Raw genomic sequence first — 17,948 nt, 5'->3', positions numbered from 1 at the left:
CCACCCCGTGCGCCACCAATTGATAGCTATGTTGTTTTGCTAGAACAAAATGCAACTTAAGGGAGAGAGGTTTGTTCTGGCTCACAGTTTGAGGATGCAGGGCATCATGGTGGGGAAGTCATGGCGACAGGACTGTACAGTATATGCTCGCATTGCATCTGCAGCCAGGAAGCCTGGAGAGATGACTGCTGGTACTCAGCTCGCTTTCCCTCCCCCTCCCCCACCCCATTTGCTTGGGACACCAGCCTGTGGACTAGCACCACCTATATTTAGGGGGTGTTCCTCCCACCTCAATTAATCTAATGTAGATCATCCCAATTAGGACTGTCCGGAGATTTGTTTCCATGGTGATTCTAAATCCCGTCAAGTTGACAGTTAAGATGGACCACCACATATCACAACTGAGAGAGGGAGGGGGGACAGGGGGACCCTAGAAGGAAGCTTCAGAGTTGGCTAGGCTCTTAAAACAGCACCTGTCAGGATAAGCATACCCAACCCTTTTTAAAGAGAGAGTGTGCTGTGGGCGGTAAAGGAAGCCAGAAGGAAAACCAGGTGTAACGAGGGTGACCTGATGACCTGAGATGACCTGATGACCCCCCTCACCTGTCCTTGGTGCTGGAGCATGAGTTCAGGGCAGAGACTCTTGAAGGGAGGACAGAGCTCCGAGACCACTGCCACTTTAATGAATACTTGGATCCTTTTTGCAATAGTAGCCTTCCATGCTCAGCCAGTACAGGTAAGGGGGCAATCACTGCAGGACACTTATGCGCATGGCTGCCTTCTATTCTACTCTTAGATACTCTGTTCCTGCCGCCCCTATTCGCACAGTTCTGAGCCATCATCCACTGGGCAGCTTTATAATAGCAACAAGTGGAATTTTAATGACATCCATGCCCGACTGCTCTGGGAACAGCAGCAAATTATAAATGCATTCATTTAAAAAGAATATGAAGAGATAGCATTGAAGATGCGTGGGCAGGTGGCATGCTTCCGTCCCCTCTGCGACAATCTCCTCCCGCAGTCTTCAGAGTGACCTGCAACAGGCTATCGATTCTCCTGTTCTTCTGTCTGGGAAAACCAAGGCAGAAGGGGACTCACCCAGGTGACTCCAGTGATAGAGATGGGGTTGGCACTGAACTGTACAGCTTAGACCTGTGGCTATTGTCTTCCCTAGGGCATGAATCTGCTTCCAGAGCAGACTGATGGTAATTTTCAAATAATGGGTACCCTTTGGTGATTATAAAACCCGATAGTTGCCATGCTCATGGTGATGCATCTGCACCTATTGTTTATGTACAGCGAGCACTAATGCATAAAGGAGCGCATGAACCATATCGGAAGATGGTTATTGCCGCGGTAGCAATGACGCATTTGGAGTGCTTGTGGGTTCTGCTTGGCAAAGCTCCAGAGGGTGTGGGGGACCGACGGTCTGTCCAGGTGAGATCTGTGTGCCGGTGACTTTGAGTCACGTTGGAGAAAGGCTGAGCTGGCTTGGGTGGAAAGCCAGGCGTGATGGAGGTCCATGACCCAGCCCGCACTTAAAGTCAGACTGTAGGTGGATGTTGGAGGTCCATGACAACATCACCTGCAGCTACAGGTTTGAGCTGCGAGACATCAAGGGGTAACAGGGACATTCTATGGTCACTGAGTGGCAAGGCATCCAGCTTTAGGAAGTGCTAATAGTCTGGATTCTTTTGTAAATGCCCCTTTGTGATTTCAAGGTATACCACAGCACTACTAGAGGGTGTATTGGATTAAGGGATGGGCCCTGGCCTGGGAAGGAGTCCCAGTAGCGGATGCCAGAACCCACATAAAGGCTAGGAGGATGTTGTGGCCAGCTGCAATCTCAGCACCCAGGAGGCAGAGCCAGGGTTCCCTGGAACAAGCTTGCTAGTGAGACTAGTTGTCAGTGAGCTCTCGATCCAAGTGAGAGAGATTCAAACTCATGACATGCTGAGGAGGACACTTAACATCAACCCCAGCCCCACCCCCACCCCCACTCATACACACAGGCACACACATGTGCCCATATACATGCAACAATGCATGCATGCACACATAGACCCCCCACAGATACATGGAATAAAAAAAGAAGGGGTCCATTCCTCTCTATTTACCCAACCTCTTTTTAGTCCCAAATTCAAAGCAGAATGTTCCTTCTCAGGGGATAGATTTGTTTGAGGTCCCCAGATGAGGTTAGACCCTCCCTTGCCTGCTTCTGAAATATTCCCAAAGGATGCCCTGCTTTCCTTTCAACTTAGATTTTCATTTTAGTTAGTCGATTATTTAAATGAGGATTTGCTAATGTCTTTCTCCTTTCTGGACCATAATACTGCCCTAGTTAACGTCTATCGACCGACCGCCTCTCCTGGGCAGCACTTCTCTAATTACATTCTATGAATCATCCTGGTGAGTCCACACACATCTCACTTCCTAGATGAGAAACAGAGGTACAGGACGTCTAAAACTCACACCAAATCCAGCAGCGAAAGGACAACCACACTTGAATGAGGAAAATGGCCCTGGTGACCACATTCTGAAATGCTAGACTGCAAGGCTTCCTTACAAGTCCCTGGCCGGGCTGGTTTGTGAGTGTCAGGCGTGTCAGTTTGGTACACACTAGATACATCTGGGAAAGGGGAACCTCAGCTGGGAAATTACTTTCATCAGATTGCCCTGTGAGGCATTTTTCTTGATTAATGGGAGGTCCCAGCCCTTTGTGGGCAGTGCCACACCTGTGTAGGTGACCCTGAGCTGTTTAAGGAGCAAGCTGCCTTCCTTCGTGGTCTCGGCTTCAGTTGCTACTTTGAGTTCCTTTGTTGGCTTCCCTAAATGAGGGACATATCTAAGCCAAATAACCGTTTCTTCCTGCAAGTGTCTTTTTGTCAGTGTCTTATCACAACAACAGAAAAAGACTAATACTCTGGGCCCTATGTAAAGAACCCCAGGACTCCAACAAACAGCCTGAACAACAGTCTGGAAAAGTAATACCTGGTGCGGCACTATCACCTCACTAAGTCATCCCCTTTGCATAGCAGGTGCCATTTAAAAAAATGTTTACAAGCTGTGCTGGCTGGTTTTATGTCACTTGACACAAAGCTGGAGTCACTGGAGAGGAGGGAGCCCAAATTGAGAAAATGCTTCCATAAGGTTGGGCTGTAGGAGAGCCTGTAGGGCATTTTCTTAATGATTGATGGGGGCAGGCCCAGCCCATTGTGGGTGGTGCCTCTCTGGGTTGGTGGTCCCTCTCTGGGTTGGTGGTCCTGGCTTCTATAAGAAAGCAGGCTGAGCAAGCCATGGGAAGCAAGCCAGTAAGCAGGACCCCTCCATGGCCTCTGCACCAGCTCCTGCCTCCAGGTTCCTGCCCTGCCTGAGTTCCTGTCCTGACTTCTTCTGATGATGGACTACGATCTGAAGTGTAAGCTGAATAAATCATTTCATCCTAAGTTGCTTTTGATCACAGTGTTTTGTTGCAGCAATAAAACCCCCAAGTAGTACACAAGCTATTTAATTTTTGACTGGTAGGTAAAGCTGAACCCCCCCCCCAAATCCACAAAGATGAAACAAAGGTCTCCCACTGTTCCAGCACTTACTGGGAGTCAGTAGCTAGAAAGGGTTGATTTTTCTTTGAGAATTCTAGAAGTATACTTCAGACACTGTCAGGGAATCAGGGAAGGAGTTGAGCATAAAAAACATGGAGACTCAGGCGGAAATTACTGTTCCTTGACGTAACCAGACTCTCTCCCTCCTAAATGATTAGCTCAGTGTCCCCAGGGAAATTGTGCCTTCCTCAATATGTCTGGGGTGACTGGTTGACTGGTCTGGGATTTGAGGGCAGAATTAGCCAATTAGAAGGTTAACGTATAATCGCAGGCACAAGGTGTGACCTTTGCCCATTTCTGTTTAACTGAATTAGCATTAGCGGGTTATAGATTTTCTGCTTGCAACAATGCCGGCAAATTATTCTGAGCTCCGAGTCTGCATTCTGCAAATGTGCCACTTAGGATGTCAGCTCTGTGATGGCTTCAGAAGGCATCAAACTCGAGCCTGGTTTCCAGCCACAGGGGGCACTTGCAGGCAGACGCTGAGCTAGACTGCCCTCCCCCCACTCTGATCTGAGACAGATAATGTCAGGTGGGGTGGTGACTTCTCCACCCTAGCTCCTCTGAAGTGGCTCAGTGAGGCCACACCACCAACCTCCTGAGATTGATTTCTTGGGGTTCAGTGCTTCCTGGAAGGCTGGCATTCAGAGTGGAGCCCCCACTCCTCAGCAGCTAACCTTTTGTATATTGTTTGGTGTTTGTTGGAATGGAAGAGACATTGCTTTCTTCGCCGCTGATGTGCCCTGGTTGAGAATTCAAGGTTTCGGAGGTCACCCTTGTATTCTACTTGTGTGGTACAGTACCTCATATTACAGTATTAATGTACATAATGCATGTGAAGAATACTCTTAAATTTGAATTCTATACCAATGTATCAAAATTAAACTTACTCTGCATCAATATACAAATTTCTATGTCAATGAATTAAAAATAACCTGTGAGCACAATTAAGGCCTTAAGTTGAGGAGTCTACTCAATAATCTACTTTTTGTCCAATCTTCCCTATGTATTTCTATATTCCCCCTTCTTTCTTTATTTTATTTTATTAATTTATTCATATTACATCTCAGTGGTTATCCCCTCCCTTGTATCCTCCCATTCCTCCCTCCCTCCCATTTTCCCCTTACTCCCCTCCCCTATGACTGTGACTGAGGGGGACCTCCTCCCCCTGTATATGCTCATAGGGTATCAAGTCTCTTCTTTCCCCCTTCTTTCTTTTCACCACCTATTTCCAAACCTAAGAAAGAAAGAAAAAGGAGAAGAGAAGCATCCCTGAGTTCAACCTCATTTTCTCTCTCGATAAGACCAATAGTAACTTATAACCAACTCCCAATGAACAAAAACATCTATAAACCAAGAAAGCAACAAAAAAGCCTACCCAAACCCCCTTAAAGAAAATGGGCCATCATTTTCTTAGGGTTTCTTCCAGCTGAATACCTTGAAAGTGCTATTGCAAGCTGTTTAGGATAAGTAAGTTAGACAAGTTAATTGTCAGTTGATCAAATCATGGTCATGTCAATTTATATCACAAGAAAATACATCCTAGGCATAACAGATAGGTATGATTCTATAGACAGATAAGGTAAAATAGTTAGATAAGGTCTTCAAAAACCTCAGAGTCCTACAGAATATGGCATTTAAAGGTGTTTTTATTGCTTTAAGGATTATTTCACAATAAGACAGGTTAACTCCTAGCAATACCCTGCATAACTCAAAGATGATCATGAACCTCCTTATGGAGATGACTTCAAATGTGGCTAACCAGCCACTGGGCAAAATGTCTTCATTTTGACCACTGACAGAATTCTTGCTAAAAATAGGCAAGCTTATATGTAGGTAGAGTCAATGGCCAAACTCTGCCAAGACAGGGTAAGCAAGTCCTCAATAGTCCCTGCCTCATGAATATGTATGTCATATATACTGGGCCAGAAGGCTGAAGATGATGCTCCAATGTTATAGAGAGTCATGGGTGACTGTTCAAGAAGCAAATTGTCTCTGTCATTTCTTTTTTCAATTTGGAAGCTGCTAACTTGGTGCTTCCTATTTACTTAAGTAATTAATTTTATTCCTTCTCAGGTCTCTGATGAGGTTGAAGACCAAATAGGTTAGTTTCACAATTAAATTTAGTTGTTTAGGGGTTAAGATGCTTTTAGGTCTAGATAGATATTTTAAGTTGATAGAGATATGATAGATATTGATTTACATTCATAATTTTAGATTCACCAAGATAGGAAAATGTTTTTTTCAAGGTTGCCAAATACAAGTAGCCAAAGTACTATGAATGTAACATTAATATGATTCCTGATTATTTTGTAGTTCTTCTTGCTCTATGTGGTTTATTTTATATATGTAAAATAATATAAATGTATATGTAAAAAATTAATAAAAAGAATTCTAGGTTTCAAAATTAGGTTTCTTTAATAGCAAGGGCTGAGTCGAAGTCTTGAATGCAAATCTTTGGTCTCAGGTAAAGACAGATGGGGCCAGGGAAATCAGCCAAGGAACAAGGGGGCTAGTGAAAACTGAATTATCCAGCCAGTCACCCACCAGTGGCACACACTGGAGTGGTTCCAGGTGGGAACCTGGGAGGCAGACCACACACATGACAGGGGGCTGGGCTGTGTGAACTAATTCCCTTCCTCCTCCATCACGGGGAGGCTGTCCCTGGGGACCTTACCTTCTAAGGACTCACTGCTGGTCATTTCAGCTCAGGTTAGTGAAGCCTTTTATACTTTTTGGACAGCTAGCTGAGAAAAATTAAAACAAAATAAAGTCTCCTTAGCAGATGTTCTCAACCTTCCTAATGCTGAGACCCCTCAACACAGTTCCCTCATGTTGTGGCAACTATAAAATTGTTCCGTTGCTATTTCATAACTGTAATGTTGTTACTATTATGAATCATAATGTAAATATGTGATATACAGGTTATGTGATAATGTGACACCCACCCACCCCAAAGGGGTCGTGACCCACAGGTTGAGAACTGCTGCGCTATAGCCTATGTCTAAGGGTCAGCTCTGAGCCAGGTGCTTGGTAGGAGACAGATCAAAGGATGTTTAAACTTATATATCCAGATCCAGACTCCACCATCCAGGTGTATGTGGATCTTGGGCACAATTATTTATTTCCCGGAAGTTTTGGTCTCCTGTTGAATATTGGTGTCTGTGCATCACGAGGCTGCAGCGGAGACTAACCCACAGTGTGTTCATCACGACCTTAACACAGTCCTTGCTGTGTGATAAGGGCTCAAACACATCAGCTTTGCTTTTAAAGGCGAAGCAGCAGGCCTATGCCAGTGTGTGAGGTAGATGCTTGGGGTAGACAGGTGAGTACCAGGCCAGGCCTCTCTTCCTGGAGATGATAGTCTCTGCTTATTGATCTTACATCCATTTTTATCTAAGTTAGACCTTTGCCCCGGGGGACACCGTGTGGTTTTCATATGCCAAAGTGTGTAAGTGACTTCTGGGGGAGTTATGAACAAATGTCTATTAGTCCCACGAGGCTCACTCACATAGCCCAGCTAAGTCTGGCTTGATGAGCCAGTGAGAATTGGGGCTACTTACAGGAGCATGTGACACCCAAGAAGAGCCTCCCCCTTCTTAGCAGTGGCTAACACTTACATGTCCTCCTGGATGAGAGACCTCATGCGCCTTGTGAGCCCCCTAGTGCGTCACTTTATGAGCCATGGAACTGCATCCCGCCCCCACATACATGTTGGTGGGCCCGGTCTTCTAAGTGTCCCTTTGGCTAATCGTTTCAGCTGCTCTATTTTCAAAAACAGCAGTGGTCATGTCATGCCTGGGGGAAAAGTGCTCCACCACGGTATAGCCTAGGTCTTAGTTTTGTTTATTCCGAAAGACAGATGCCACGAAATCCAAAGCACGAAAATGAGGCCTTGCAAAGAATTTGTACATTTTATATTGTGGGGAAAGTAGCCAAATTGCAAAAGTAAAAAGAAACTGGTGAAATTAATTATAACGGCCACTTATATTTAGCACTACATATAAAACATCATTCCAAAAAAAAATCCCATCATTCTAATGCACAGTTACTATAAAAACGATCCATGACCAAATGCAGCTTGGGAAGGAAAGGACTTATCTTTCTTACATATCCAGACCACAGTCTGCCATCTAGAAAAGCCAAGGCAGGAACTCCAGCAGGAGCCCCCGGGGGTGGGGTGGGGATGGGGGCGGGGCAGAGGGAGCCTTAGAGGAAGGCTGCTTTCTGGCTTGCTCCTCACAGCTGGCTAAGCCAGTATCACCAGCCCAGGGGTCACAGGACCCAGGATGGACAGGACCCTTCCACTCCCACATCATCATCAATCAAGACAGTGTGTCTTGAACTTACCTACCAGCCTTCCTGGTGGCGGCAAATCCTCGGTTGAGAGTCTTTCTTCCTGGGTGACTTCAGTGTTTGTCAAGTTGATAACACCATACCCAGCAATGCCGCGGTTTGGGCTCGACTACATTGTGGGTGTCCAGTGGCTACCCTGTGGCTTGTGGCCACTGTGGGAGACCAGGGTGAAGAGCCAACAGGCCTTAGGATACATCTAGAAGAATCTCCAGTGGGAAAGTTCTGGTTTCCTTGTTCTCCTCTTTGGAGACGACGTTGTTACCTTTGCATGTGTGAGCATGAAGCTGGTTTTATCTCGGGCGTCACTGGAAATTGGCAGTGTTTGTAATGAAACTTCACACATGGCGACCACAGTGAGATTCTTAGCAGGTGTAAAACCCTTACAACTTTGTTTCTTTAACTTCAACTTAATGGAAGTCGCAGCAGCTGTTCCTGGTTTTGCATCTTCCAAAAAAAAAAATCCCATTGCCAAAAACGAGCTGTTGGCAGCCATGAGAGGCACATTAACTTGCCTCTTCGTTTGGGGAAAATGAAATTAAAACCTCAGCTCATTTCTAAAAGTTGTAGATTCGGTTAAAAGGAAGAAAAAAAGTTAGCAGGGCAAACATGCTAGCTGCTGTTAAAATATTGATTGCTGCCTTTCCTCAGGTGCTCCTGGTAACATCTGCAGGTGATTTGGACTGCACACCCGGATTCCAGCAGAAAGTGTTGCACATCCACCAGCCAGCGGAATTCATCGAGGACCAGCCCGTCCTAAACTGTAAGCCATTCCAAAATGCTCCGGGCCCACTCATGTGGACCTCACAGCTGTTTGTAGCCTGTCTCAGGATGTTGGATCACCTCATGTTTTCTGGTCACATTTCTTATGTCCCTGGCCCTTGACTCTGGGTGGATGCTTTCAAATGACAGACTTGCCGGCTTGCAGAATAATACAGGACATGTATCTTTTCTCAGGATTTTTATCTCCAGTGAACCCTTCTGCCCCATACCTAGAAAAGGGTACCGCCAGCCTCCAGGGTGATCCTGCACCATATGGAGGGAAAGAAATCCATTTCCACAGGGCGGGCCCAAGCGTAAAGCCATCTCCTTCTTTATAGATTGCTGTACTACCTGCCGTTTCTCACGTAGAGCATTAGATCAAAATAATCATGAGAGCAGAGTATTGGCACCTGGGAATTTGTAGACACAGGAATCGGAAAACTCTTGTTAAAGCTGATAAGATGGCCTTGAAAAAGATTCAAATCTTTTCTGCTGCTTCTGCAGATTAAACCTAAATTCCCCAAATTCCAATTGATTTCCTGAAAACGTGCATCTCTCAGATCTGCTTATGATCTCTCACTGTCCTTAACACCAATATTACGGTACTGTACCTTTAAGAGAACAAAAGCATGGTGATAAATGCCTAACAAGTCAGGGTTTACACAATGGAGTTTGGAATTGGTGGGAGACTGAACCAGATTATGATAGGCCCTTGAGCACCATTCTCTGACGTTTCTAAAGATTTATTTTATTTTTCATCGCATGGCTATATTTGTGTGTGTGAGTGTGTGCACATGAGTGCAGTCGCCTGAAAAGGCCAGAAGAAAGCATTTGATCTCTGGGAATGGAGTGACATATGGCTGTGAGCTGCCCTCTGGAGATGCTGGGGACTGAACTCTGGTCCTCTGCACGAGCCCTTGGTGCTCTCTCTTGCTGAGCCAACTTTCCAGATCCCCAATCTTTGATATTTGGGGATAGAGGATATGCAAGCAGTGACCCAATTTGGCCAGATGCTCGAGGGCACCTGTGAAGAAGTTGATTGCATATGTGTCTGCCTTTCTGGATTCAGGGTAGCCTTTTGTGCTAGGCCCATTCCTTTATTTCTAGGGTATATGGCTGGTTTGTGTAAAGAAAAGAGAACACACTTGGCTGGTTGGAATATTCTGGGAGGCGGGTACCTCTTATAAGAGTTGAAAGGATGCCGACCATCAGGGTCTCCAAGGTGGAGCCTGGGAACACCCTGACACAATAACACCAATAAGATCATCTGACCAATTTGAGTCTAATGACAAGGGACAAAGGAAGTGACTCCCGATAAATGACTACCTAGTGACTGTATTTCTGAGTGTGATTCTGGGGTCAAGCCATTGACAGAACCACTCATTTGTTCTTTAGTGTCTGTGCTGATAAGAATCAATATATTTCAAGTAGCACTTGATTGATGACAAATATCCTCCTCTTCCCTCATCTCTAGATCTGTCCATCTGTCTGTCTGCCTCTGTCTCTTGTTTTCCTATTTTTGTTGTTGTTGTTGTTATTGTTTTTTGTTTCTTCTAAGTGATTACTCCAAATGTCATCAATGTGAACATGTGGGGAAATACAAAGCCACCCTCAGTATGGAAATTGATAGAGCTGCTATGCAAAGAAGGCCCATAAATGCGATTGCTTCCATAATCTTCATGACACCAAGCAGCTTTCAATTCACCACTGAGAATCTGGGAACAATCATAGTTTACAGGGTCTTTCTAATTTAAACTGCAACATGTTGTACATTCCAACATCAGAGGTGTGTGTGTGTGTGTTGTGTGTGTCTTAATCCCCCAAGTAATTAACTTGGTTATAGCTCTTGCTCCTGTGTAAGCTGCTAAATGCTAAATGAGACTAGGCTTATTATCTATAACAACACACTCAGGGAAATCCAGTGATACGGGAATCAATCACAATTTAAAATTTTATGTGTGTGTGTGTGAGATGTTGGGTCAGCAAAATCTAATTAGCCCTTCTGGTGAAACTGCTTGCCCATGCCTGTTACTAGGATGAAATATAAAGAGCAGGGCTGGATTGGTACTTGGAAATTCATCTCAAGGCGACAACAAATAGAGTTTGTTCTGAGTACATCCTATGGGTGAGGTTAACTGGGTCTAGGTGCAGAAGAAAGTTTGTGGAGACTGGAGAGTGCCTGTTGAAAATGGTTTAGAAAAGCCAGAGTTTTCAAGAGGAGCAATGCCTGTTCTATTTACCCAGAAGGAGGAAGTCAAAACTTAAAATATTTAATGGAAATATTCATTTAATATTTTTACTGATATTCTCCCAGCCACTTCTACGCAAACTCTCTCTTCTTCTTACTCCTTATCAGTCTTCTCCTGTACAATTTTCAAGATTGCAGATGCCCACTGAGGCCAGAGAAGGGGATCAGATCCTCTGGAGCACACAGCTTCTTAACCTTCCTAATGTGGCAACCTTTAATGTAGTTCCTCATGTGTGGTGACTCCCACTCATAAAAGTATTTCTGTTGGCACTTCATAGTTGTGGTTTCGCTACCGTTATGAATTATGTCAATTTCTGTGCTTTCTGCTGGTCTTAGGCAGCTTCTATGAAAGATCACTGGACCCTGAAAGGGGTCATGACCCACAGGTTGAGAACCATTGCAGAGGGACTCTCCTGGCACCTGTGAGCCACCTGATGTGGGTGTTTGGAACCAAACTCAGGTATTTCGGGGGAGCACAATGTGCTCTTAACTCCCGAACCATCTCTCCAACCCCTTCTATGCGTCTCACAAGTTTCAAGAGAAATTTTTTTGTCTCTGAAAAAATTGTGAAGAACCAGTTATGAGAGGTGTATGTGCTGTCATGAACTAACGCTTAAATGATAGATGGGAACATATTGAAGAGAGCCAGAAAGTTAGAAAAAAAAAAGATTGGGCATTTGAGTTTATGTTCTAAAGATGAATGAAATGGTTTGGGATATTCCAGAGATGCAGAAATAGAAGCTGGTATTGTGTGGGCGCTGGAGGGTAAGAAAAAGCAGGTCAGTGATATGATATGGGCCTGTTCATGACACCTGCACTTGGTGTGCTTTCTCTTTTCTTTGTAGTATTTAAGAAATGTGGTTACAGGCCAGCATTGTTGGGCAGTAGGTAAAGACACCAGCTGCCAAGCCTGAGGACCTAGGATCGCTCCTCAAGATCCCTGTAGTGGAAGGAGAGAACCGATTCCTATTAATTGTCCTCTGACTTTTACACATGTACCACACTGTGTATACATACATACATATAGAGTAAGAGGGGGGAGGGAGAGAAGGGAGGGAGAGAGAAGAGAGAGAGAGAGACAGACAGAGACAGAGAGTGAGAGAGAGAGAGAGAGAGAGAGAGAGAGAGAGAGAGAGAGAGAGAGAGAGAGAGAGAGAGAGAAGAGATAAAATGTTTTTAAAAAGTAAAGAAGTTTGGTTACAAGTCCTTGTGAATTTCTGTTACAAAGGCAGAGTACAGCACAATCCATTAACGGATTGCACACTGGAGCATTTTTACGAAGGAGCCTGTACTGATGGGTAAAGCTCATCTGCTCATAGCCAAGGCTTACATTCAGCCACTTCCATGCTTAGCTTTCTGGGGTTCCAGAGTGTGTTTATTCTGTGCCAGGATCCCTGCTTTCTTTGTTCTGACAGTACCATTTCCTTTTATCCTTTTTCATCTTCCTCCTTGCTTCCTGGTGAATTGCCTTTTTCTTCTTTAACTGTTACTAATGGTCACCCCACTCCTTTTATTTCCCTAATATTTTATTCACTGCTCACTGCAATACATCTTCCCTTCAGTTGTTCTGAAGCCTTTTATTTCCTTCACATCCAAATAACCCTTTATTCTACTCCCCTTACTGCTAACTAGACTTGCTTTCTTCTTTAAAGGGCCATTTTTCAACAAGCTCCTGGGATCAAAACATGGCATCCCACTCTCCCTTCTAATGGACCCAGCAGTGTTCCTTTACTGTATCTTTTTGAGTGCAATGCAAAGCCCCCACTCATCACGACTCAGCCAAAACTTTTTTGGTTTCATCTCAGTCTTGAAAGAGGGGTTCTTCCCAGTGTCCAGTGAGAAGTACAAAGAAAGGGGGCGAAATCCAGTTAGAAGGCAGATCCCTGGACTGGCTGCCTGGGTACCTCTAACCAGGATGGGAAACATCAAGTTATCAACTGCAGCATCCTGCATCAGCTCAGACAGACCTTCCTGACACCACAGGGATCTGTGGTCAATTGAGTTCCCCAGGGAAAACCATGTCTGTGATTCCGCTAGCCTCTGTTAGTAGGTAAGTCCAGCATCCAGTGTCCAGGATGGACACCCAGCTGGCAACTAAGCCACTACAAGGACTGTATGTTTCCTCATACTTTCATTCTTTATTGTTTATGCCTCTTAATATGTACACACAAAAACCAAGCACAAAGATACACAGAGCGATTACCACTCCAAAGTGTACCTACAGTCCAATGCATATTTGCGCTATTAATCAAGAGCCTGCATCCCCAGCAGAAAAGGCTATGCTAAGGCTGAGGCATTGAGCAAGCCAGTAAGCTCACATGGTGGATTTTTGTTTCTAACCCTATCATGGAGACACAGCTCAGGGTGCTTGTCTGGGTGTCTCTCCTTCCACTCTGCTAGTCAGACTGGAGGTCAAGAAAGAGTGAAGGGAAGTACATTACCCAAGATTTTTAATTATCTCAGATTGAAAGTGATCTGTGCCATTTCTACTTTGGTAGATCCGCAGGCTTGGTCGTGTAGCCAGCTTAGCTGCAAGGTAGGCTGGGAGCCATCACTATGCAGATGCTAACAAGATAATATTATTCCATTTTTAAAAAATACTGACAAAATAGACCACAGAAGAGGAGGCAGCTTTCTCAGTGGAAACCAGAGTCCCTGGAGAAGATTTGGTCCATTTAAAAAGGAAAGCAAGGACAATGCTCCTGTAGTTCCCAGCAGAAAGCACTTTCTACCTAGCAATCTGTCTTCCGCACCCCGTCTTGGAGATGTACAGCGGATAGTCCTCACTTCTTGATGGCTGAGTCAGAGATGGGCTCCAGGGCTATAGTCTGGTTAAGATCACATAGTTTTAAGCTCACGCCGACTATGCATTAATGGCCCATGCAATCACACACTAGCTGTGTCACCCCGGGTGAGGTTTTTTTTTGTTTTTTTTGTTTTTTTTTTGGTTTTTTTGTTTTTTTTTTTTTTAGTCCTCCAAGTGTGAGTGGGCTCATTTCAGTAGAAAGGACAAACATAGCTCCAGCAAGAACTGACCCACAGTGGTGGGGATCTTACTCAGAGCATAGCTGTGTGGCGACAAGAACTGGTGTGACACCACTGTCACCATTGCTGCTGTTCTCACATCATTTCAGGTGCTTTCCGGGAATCTAAGATGAGGGATAGATCATGGCCAGCCAGAGAATCAGAACAGATGGGTCAACATCTGGAGTGGTGGGGCTCTAGAACTTCATGATGGAGTTGATTTCTTCTTAATCTTGTATTGATAGTGTCATATCTATTTTTGTTTGCTAATCCTAGATATGGAAAAACATAAACAAAGAAGAGGTAAAAAAAATCATTTTCTTTTATCCAGAATCTTCCTTTAAAGGGTAATTTTGTTTGTCATCAAAAAAGTAGAGAAGCAGGTATAAAGGAGGGGGCCTAATTACTAGGGAAAAGACATTTAGTCTTTGGATAAATTGTGCTTCAATAAATACACTGAACACCTCCAGGGACCATGTTTTAGGAGAAATTGCTGCTGTTCAATGATAAGAGTAGAATCCTTTTTGCTCTTAGCTTTTCTGCTCTACTGCTGAAGGTAAATGTATTCATTTTTTGGGGGGAGAGGCAGGGATACAACTCTTAGAGGTTTCCTCATGAAGGGCCCTACACAAGCAGAGCGAGTCCTGAGTGCCTGTGTGTTGTTGACATGGGCACGGCCATGTCAAGGACCCCAGTGCCTCAGCCTCATGGGAGTAGCAAAGTCTTCCTCTGGTCCAGGTGTGAATGCTGACAGTGTGTACGGAACTGCCAACCACAGTGTCTTCCCTCTGTGATCCCTGGAGTCTGAGACCACTCCTCTTCAGAGAACGCCTACCAAGATTAGCTAACTTGCCTCTTCCTCTAGTTTATCCAATAAACCCACCTTCTTGCTCACTTAAGATGTATAAACTAAGCACGTCGAAGGCAGCAATCCATCAGAGTGAGTAGAGAATCACAGTTTTTCTATGCGTGGATAGGTCTATTCTTGTTCCCTTGTTGCCACAGTTAGATCAGTTCCTGAAAGCCAGGCAGAATGTGACATGAAGGGAAGGTAGACCACTTCTGAAAATGTGACAGGTTGTGCACTATTATAGACAGATGTGGAGACACGGGACACAGGCCATGCTGACCAGGACACTCTTTATAACCTTGAGACCTGACCTTATCTGTGTCGTCCCGAGCTACCAAGAGTCCCTTGGAGTCTAGCAACAGCCTTTAGAGAAAAGATCTTCTTATGTGACCACTTTGCAGATGAGAGCACTCAAGGCTGAGCTACGTGAAGGAGTTTACCCAAGCTGATATCTCTTAATAGTTGCTAGAGTCAAGAATTGAATGAAAACTCCGAGGCACTGGCTCAGCCTCCCACCTGGAGTCTCATTGTTTAGTGTGGATGGTGAAACTTAAAGAATTTTGTCATTTAATTTTCCCCATTGTTTTCATCAACCTAGGTGAAAGAAAGAGCTTCCACAGCACTTTTTAAAAATATTCCTGGCTAAATTCACTCTTCCTATATAATACAGAAAAACGACTCGTTTTCTTGGTTCTAGATTGTTGCCAGGACCTGTTTCCCATGATCCCTCTGCTCCTGGCTTCTCCATCTGCATATGTCCCCTTCACCCAGGTGCTGCCTGGTCCACGCCACTGTAGCACCGACCTTGGTCAGCTGCCAGGTCACCCAGGGAGTCAACGGCATGGCATTAATCACATTTGTACTTAACTCACATGAGTCATGGCTTTCCAGTGTGTTTCTAATTGACTATAAATCAAATATGGAGCGTGAAAAATGAAGGCAATTAATGAAAAAGTGACGTGGCGGGGGTTTCGCATCCTAACTTGGGGAGCACACAGTCAGTGAACTAGATGTCCAAACAAAGGCCCCCGCGACCCTGCTGTAAAAATATTTCAATGAGGTGGTGACAAACAGATGAACTTTCCAGCCTGCCTGGTGGAAGATGCCTCCTTGCTGAGATCTAACTGGCACAGGCTTTTGTCTGTCCGTGTTCTCTTACGCTGGAGACTGGAGACCTCTGGGCAACTCCCGAGTCTTCCATTTTATGGTCATCCTCCATATTTCCTAAGTTACACATAATTGCTGAGAGACTGACTGGCAGGTGAGATTACTTAATGGTCCCTGGTCTGAGGTGCGTGTACAGATGAGAAAGGTCAAAGTGTCAAGTGTTGTCTTTGCTTTACGATGTCACAACAAGCCAAAGGAAGTTACTCTGGTGGCATTCACATCTGTGTGTCATTATGCCACTGGGTGCATTTTTGGGGGTTTGACGTGGACCTCTCCATGTGAACAGTGTCCCTGTCTCAACAGAGCTCTGTGAGACTGGCAGGCATCTCCTGTCTTCACCTCCCTCCCATCAGTGTATTTATAGGGATCTTGTAATCAGCCAATTAATGTTTAGCAAGATCCTCATAGATGCATTATTACTAACTACGTTATAAATAGGAAGTCATAATTAAATGATTGTAGGCTAAGGAGTGAACTCACATTCATCCACAAGGAAGGGGTGTGGAAAAAGGCTTCTCGGTCCTTCTAGTGGACCCAGTTCCTGAGCCTTTTGTATGAAGAATGGGAAGTAGACAGAGGGACAGAGGAAGCAGCCGTGTCCTGTGAGGGAAACTGAAGCAGGTAGCGCTCTCTTGGCCTAAGTTTTCTTAGAAACAGAAAGAAAAGCATTCAGAGAGAAAGGGTATCCCACTACTAGCTCTTCAGTTAACTGCCCCTGGGGTTTGTCCTGTTTGGCAGCTACTGTGATCTGAACTGTGGAATTAAAGAAATTTGCCCTCAGCAGTGAGACTTTTATTTTTATTTTAAAAGTCTCTGAATTCTAAGCAGACTCATTTTCTAATAATAGATTTCCCCCCTTACCAGCCCTCAACCCCTCAACCCCCAAGCAGACTGCATGGGTTCATATATCCAAGGTCAGGATCACCAAGATGGTTCAGTGAGTAAAGACTCTTGCTGCCAAACCCGCGGACTTGAACTTGACCCCCGGAGCCCACATGATGGAAGGAGAGACCCAGGCTATATCCAGCTGTCCTCGCACCACATTTGCCATGCCCTATGCACAACTGCCCCAACCCAGAGAGAAGTGGGAGGAGGGAGAGGAAGATGGAGGAAGATGGAGAGAGAGCGAGAGGTAACACAGAAGCCTTAGAAATAATCTAAGGTCCATCCATTATTTGACATTGGAAAATAGAAGCAGGAAAGAAAAAAAAAAACACCAAGGCTCCCCATGCTTCACTTTCCCTTTGAGAAAAGAACATGGTAATGGAGGGCACCACAACAGGCTGCTCAGAAGATTAACTGTTAATCTTTGTGGAGGACTTGGAATAGCAGCTCCTCTATAGGAAACCCTGCAATACTGGCTTCCAGAAACTGTGCTGAAACAATGGTGGCTGGGCCTTTCCTGGGGGGCTCCTGCCATTGCCATCTTTTTTGTTTTCCTCGGTTATCTGGCTTGCTCCCTACAGGCCTCTCAGCTCACCTGCATGAAGTCACCACTGCTCTCCAGGCTCACTTGGGAACCAAGCAATGTGCCCAAGACTAAAGCACATGTCACTGCTGTGATGGACAGCAGCCACTGCTCTTGGTCAAGAAAACAGGACAGTGTTGGGACATGAGAGACATGAATTAGTAACCTTTGTCATCAATTATTAAGGGTTTGCCCATCAAAGCTAAAAGAGTCCACCTCATATCCTAGAGAAAATGGTGACATGGTGAATGTTGACCACAGTATGTGGATGTCAGAACCCTTAGGTTATTGGTGGGAAATAAAAGTGCAGCCACTTTGGCAAGCGTGCTGGGCAGTTTCTAGACAAGGAAGTAGTTACCGTATAGCTCAGCATTTGTACTCCTGTGGGTATACTCATTAATTAGCCAAAACCTTGGTCATCTTCTGCTAAGACTTTGACTTGTCAGTGTAGGTGGAGTTCCAGCAGGGGCCACG

General features: G+C 44.9%; 1 protein-coding gene across 1 annotated transcript in view; it reads left to right on the top strand.

The window, feature by feature from the left end:
- CDH13 (cadherin 13) overlaps positions 1-17,948 on the top strand; it is a 984,669-nt gene that overhangs the window by 210,618 nt on the left and 756,103 nt on the right. Inside the window, exon 2 of the mRNA XM_084755241.1 lies at positions 8,607-8,718. Within this exon, the coding sequence (XP_084611367.1) occupies positions 8,607-8,718 (112 nt within the window). The remainder of the gene's footprint in view (positions 1-8,606; positions 8,719-17,948) is intronic.

This window comes from Acomys minous (assembly GCF_964271855.1).
Source record: "Acomys minous genome assembly, chromosome: 14".
Classification (NCBI taxonomy): domain Eukaryota; kingdom Metazoa; phylum Chordata; class Mammalia; order Rodentia; family Muridae; genus Acomys; species Acomys minous.
Note: the sequence above shows the minus strand (reverse complement) of the source record. Positions and strands in the feature narration are given on the sequence as shown.